The sequence below is a fragment of the Fundulus heteroclitus genome, chromosome 21, assembly GCF_011125445.2.
Source record: "Fundulus heteroclitus isolate FHET01 chromosome 21, MU-UCD_Fhet_4.1, whole genome shotgun sequence".
In the NCBI taxonomy this organism is placed as follows: Eukaryota; Metazoa; Chordata; class Actinopteri; order Cyprinodontiformes; family Fundulidae; genus Fundulus; species Fundulus heteroclitus.
In genome coordinates this window covers 14,815,669-14,821,263 of record NC_046381.1, presented here as the reverse complement: position 1 = coordinate 14,821,263, position 5,595 = coordinate 14,815,669, and the positions used below count along the sequence as shown (strand labels likewise).

The 5,595-nt window shown below is 41.7% G+C and overlaps 1 protein-coding gene across 1 annotated transcript; it reads left to right on the top strand.

Moving 5' to 3' along the window:
- Window positions 1–3,501: 3,501 nt before the first annotated feature.
- Window positions 3,502–5,358, top strand: bhlhe22 (basic helix-loop-helix family, member e22). The gene has a single exon (XM_012879506.3). It carries the CDS (start codon window positions 3,743–3,745, stop codon window positions 4,559–4,561), a length of 819 nt encoding a protein of 272 aa, XP_012734960.1. The 5' UTR covers window positions 3,502–3,742; the 3' UTR covers window positions 4,562–5,358.
- Window positions 5,359–5,595: the final 237 nt, after the last annotated feature.

Here is a 5,595-nt window from a genome sequence, read left to right as displayed (position 1 = left end):
ATGGAGCAATCAGTACTGGAAGAAACCTGTTGGTGGCTGCATAAGACTTGAGGGTGGATATAGTAAGCTTTCACCACCCCAACAACCCTAAACACACAGCCAGAGCTAAAACAGGATGGTGTAGATCAAACTGTATGATGTCAAATGTTGTGCTATGACGATCCGGAGGAAGTTCAGACCTAAATCCAATCAAGAATAATTGGCAAGACTTGAGAATTGATGTTCACAGATGGTGGCATAAGCTGAAGATATTTTGCAAAGAAGAATGGCCCAGAATTTCAGTCTGGTGATGGTGCAAAGCTGATAGAGACGTACCCCAAAGGATTTACAGAAGTCAGAGCAGCGTGGAGATGGTTCAGCAAAGTATGGACTCTGAGGCAAAGCAAGGCAGGCTTATTTGTGGAGCACATTTCAGTAACAAGACAAAATTATAATGCCATGCATGAACAGAATATAAGAAATGAACACACAGAGAGGAAAGCACATTGTAGTGGAATCAGGAGCGACTGGAATACAAACTTAATCTAACAATGTTTCATTGGACTACAACAGTTTAAATTCAACATTCAAAGAAAACTCTAACCAAATGCACACCACACTTTTCAGATTTAATTTAGTTAAAAAAAAAAACATATAAAATATTTTACATGACAGTTGTGAACTTCTTGGATTTTGCCAATAACACAAAATGTCAGCACAACCCAATAATGGTTGTGGGTAAAAATATATCATGTGTAAAAACTTTCAAGGGGTTTGAATCGTTTTTCAAGGAGCTGTAAATGTAAACAAACAGATTTAGACCTTTGAAGAAAGTTAATCTCCATCCCTCCAATTTCCATACCAGCACTCCTGTTCAGAGTCACCAGGAACAACCATAAAGGGACACATTTTCCCATCTAAGTGCTAACTACAATTCCCAAATTACCAGTCATGCTAATTCACTAGACTGCAGTAGGAAGCTTGTGACCACCGGGCCATGATTGCTACAGCGTTTCATTGCGCACAGAAACACATCACTTACAGAAAAGTGAACATTTATGAAAAGACCAGCTGGTAAAATGTTTCATGTTTTTAGACATTACGGGATTTAATGCTTCCAGCCATTTGGGTATACATTTGTCAACCTTTTAATGTCATGATGTTTTACATTTTTATTGTGTTGCTAGGCAAGAAACATGTACAATATGTTTAACTCTGCGGTCTTGGTGCAATAATAAACACGGTTTTGCCTGCCTCCACGTGAATAGATATCGGTGGCTTTTCTTGCTCTAGAACTAATACGCAACTCACAATTCAAAAAAAGTCTGCAACATCTGGAAAGAAATACCAGTTCTTATATCATAATTAATTTGCTTTATTTTATTTTATTGCAAACAGAATCAAGCCCAGACATTTTCTTTGCACTGTTACCTGGGTTGCTGTTGTGGTTCAAGATGAAGAGGCTGCATATGTGGAAGTCTAGTCCAGCTTCCCCACCCCATGCAGTGTTGTGGTGTGGTAATGCTGCCCCCTTTATGCAATTTAAACTATGAATAATTATGACGTGAATTATATGTGACAGACCACAATTTTGCACAACAGGAAGTAGTGCAAAATTGTGGAGGGGGAAAAAATACAAATTGTTTCACAAATAATAATCTGAAAAGTACATTTGTATTCAGCATACTAACCTTACACTACCTTTAAGCTGGAAGTCTTTACTAGCTTTGTTCATCAAGTGACTGAAATATTCGCCCATTCTTTGCAAAACAGCTCAAGTCCGCTTTGATGCATCAGTGGACGTCCATTTTCCATTCTTGTCACAGATTCTGAATTGGATCTAAGTCTGGATTTTGATTGTGTGGCGTTTTCTTAATGGTAATTGACCCAAACACAGGGAGGATCCTGGGAAAAGTAATTTTTAATGTCAGCATAAAAAATCCAGACGTACAGAATAAAGGCTTTAAGTAAATATGAAAATGAAAAGCAACCAGGAGCACATGGAGCAACAAAAGAATCCAGATAGGACAGAGTTAAACCATAGAGTGCTTTGCATGTAAGCCAAAAGTTTTTCTGTTTTGGTCTCATCTGGCCAAAGCATCTATTTCCCCTGGTTTGCTGAGTCCCCTAAATGGTTTGTGCCAAACTGCCTCAGGACCTATCATGAGTTCATTGGTGAACCTTAGGGGTGGCATTGTGAGCACTTCCTAATGGAAAATGTTTGCTTGTAATCAGGCACTGGTTTAGTGAAATTTAATGAAACAAATTTAAGTTATTCACAGATAACTCATGGTTGTACAAGGTGGGGAACTATAGGTTCATGTAGGGGTCAGGTAGGTTCGGACAGCCTTTTGGCCTTAATAAGTTAACTCAACTGCTGTTTGTACTGCGATTACTTAGGTTATCTTTTGAATTTAAAAAATGTTTTATTGTTAGAAGATGTCTGAAGGGAAAAATTAGCTTTTCCAAGCACCGTACATAAATTCTCATCATTACATTTTCAATAATGTTTTTGATTTAAGAAATTTGCTTAGATTATTGAAAGTTTAATCTCTTCAGTTAGTTTTAACTCCCTTAAATCACTGTTCTGTGAAAAGCGGTTTCCCAAAACACGCACAGATTCAACATTTTTTTCTGTTTTAAGAAACAGCACACTTTCAGCTTCAATAAAAATTTTAAACACTTCTCAAATGTTTACATCAGTGTTTTTTTTTTGTCTTCCTAGCTCAGAAAGAAGGATGTTTCTTTTTAGTTTAACCTGTTTCACCTATTTTAACCTCTGCAGCACAAGTTGGTCTGTGTGTTTAAGAATAAGTATTTTCTTTCCTTTCTTCTATGGCTTTCATGTGCATTTTCGTCAGATCTTTTGGTATATATGGAAGCTCCAGGAGACGAGTGTTCTATAAAAAATGATTGCTTTTCGTTCAGATATGTGATTTGTCGTTTTATCCAGAAGAGGGCAGCATAGGAACAATTAATTCCTGTTGAACAACGAGAAAAGGACCTGTGGTCGTTTAGGGAGACGACAGACTTTCAAAATTGCAAAATAAAATGAAATACTTCACTGTGAATGGAGGAAAAATGGGATCAATGCCACTTTCTATAAATGAAATTCCAGAATATTGTTAAATGGAAAGTAACAGAACCATAAAGAATAAGAAAAGTCGCCAATGAATCTGAGAATAAGTCTAATTTAAATTAATTTCTTTCTGTCAAGAACAAACAAATAATCAAAGAAAAAGCTTGTTCTGTTTGGCATCTATCCGTTGGAGCAAATACATGTTGATGGTGAGAAAGAACATTTTAAGGGAGACCATTTCATGAAGAGGATGGTGTCTAAAACAGTTTTCAAGTCTTGAGTAGACGCACGCCCGCAGGAAAAGCTGGTGCGCACGCTGTAGTGTTTGTCCTAGTTTAAACTGCGTTAATTAAAACGTTAGCCTGATTGGGTGGAGGGTGAGGGGGAGGGAGGCTGCCTCAGCCCCAATAGGCGAATCCTTTTTAATAACCCGCCTCGAGATAATGATGTAAAAAGACTGAAGCGTCTTGTGCGTAATGAGGATGATGGTGGTGATCCGCTGAAGGTGAATCCAGCACAGACACAGAAAGAGAGAGAGAGAGAGCGCGCGACACTTTTTACACAAGTCCCCCCTTCATCACCGCGCTTCAGCTGACAAGAGGAGCCCCAAACTTCGCCACTGACGCACAAACAGAGGGAGAAACTCACTGTGAGGCGTCAGGAGTTCCCGGAACCCACCAGGCTATGGACCGGAGGATGAACCTGAACGGCGGCGCGGCGGGGGACATTTTTCACAAAACTCTCAGCGCCGTGTCCGGCAAAAAGATGGACCCGTTCAGAGCGTCTGCTGGCATGGAGCTGCCACCCAGAGACCGCCAGTCCCCAATCAGCTGCTTCGACCAGGTCGATCCGGACCCGATCCAGCCCGGAGGACTGGCTGGAAGCAGAGGCGGCACTCTGGGTCTGCCGACCGGATCTTTGTGCGTCAAATACGGGGAGAGCTCCAACAGGACCTCGGCGGCGGAGAGCAGCGGCGGTGAGCAGAGCCCTGACGACGATAGCGACGGCCGGTGCGACATGGTCCTCCTGACCGACGTGCGGACAGCAGCCGGGGGGAAAGTTGAAGGAGGAGGTAAGAAAACCAAAGAGCAGAAAATGCTGCGACTAAACATCAACGCCAGGGAGAGACGGCGGATGCACGACCTGAACGACGCGCTGGATGAGCTCCGGGCGGTCATCCCCTACGCGCACAGCCCGTCGGTGCGCAAACTCTCCAAAATCGCCACCCTGCTCCTCGCCAAGAACTACATCCTCATGCAGGCGCAAGCACTGGAGGAGATGAGGAGGCTGGTGGCATACCTGAACCAGGGCCAGGCCATCTCCGCGGCTTCCATACCGGCTACCACCGCGCTGGCAGCTCCTCCACCAGGTCTGGGCGCGTACGAGCAGCCGCCCGGATACCCGTTCCCCGGCGGGGTGGCTGCGCCCTCATGCCCGGACAAATGCACCCTGTTCAACAACGCCGCCTCCAGCCTCTGCAAACAGTGCACTGACAAGCCTTAAAACTGACCACAAAGACTAACGAGAAGCACACGAGAAGGAGAAAAAAAAAACATGACAGATGATCGAGTGGACACAAAAAGTAACATTTTTATATTATTTACTAAACGCGTTCAAACTCGCTTCTGTTTTGTTCTGTTCGAACAACACGTGATTGTGTACATAAATCATCTTTCAAGTGCTGGTGTGAATGAAGGCCGAACAGAAGCAGAAATAAAGGCCTGTTGCTCTGAAATGGACCCTCTGTGGAGATTTCTGGGTGACCTGACAACCTGCGCGACTTTTTCCCCCGGAGCGCAACACCAACAACCTCTCTCTCTCTCTCTCTCTCTGCTGCTTTTTCATGCGTTTATTTTGACGTCTAAATCAAAGGCCCAATTTTTTAAAATAACTTTTCTAGTGAATCTTATACCGACGAGGGGAGTTAAATAAAAATAGATAACAAGTGATCCACTCGGTTAGATATCTAGCTGCGAAGGCTTTACATCCAACTCAAATGAATTATTAAAAAAAAACTGAAAAGGTAGAAAAGCATACATTTAGATCTACAAGGTGATTTAATGTGTCTTTTTGTAATTTATTAATTTTTGAATATTTATGGTATTTATGCTTGCATTGCACATTGTCGTCTAAGTTGATGTGTTTTCTGCATTTTTCCATGATTTTCGTTCTGATTAATCGCGCTGTCAGGTCAGGCTTTGGTTCAGTCTTGTAGATACTTTGGTTGTTATATGAACAAAGAGGGCCGTTTGTATGTATTTGAGTGTGGAAAAAGCTTTATTAAAATATTTTGAACAACAGCAGAATATATCTGGTTATTTATCAGAGGCAGTCAGTGCAACTTGAGTCAGAGAAATGCGCTTTTGATTTGAGTGTTTGATGATTGTGCGCACTGACGTGTCATACTTCGACATTAAATAGTGTTTTTATTTTTGATTCAGTTCGATGCAGTTTGTTTATAAGGGTATCTCAAGGCACTTTATAAGACAAATGACTTCTGTTCATATTCAGCTCTATGGAAATATTGCATCAATTAC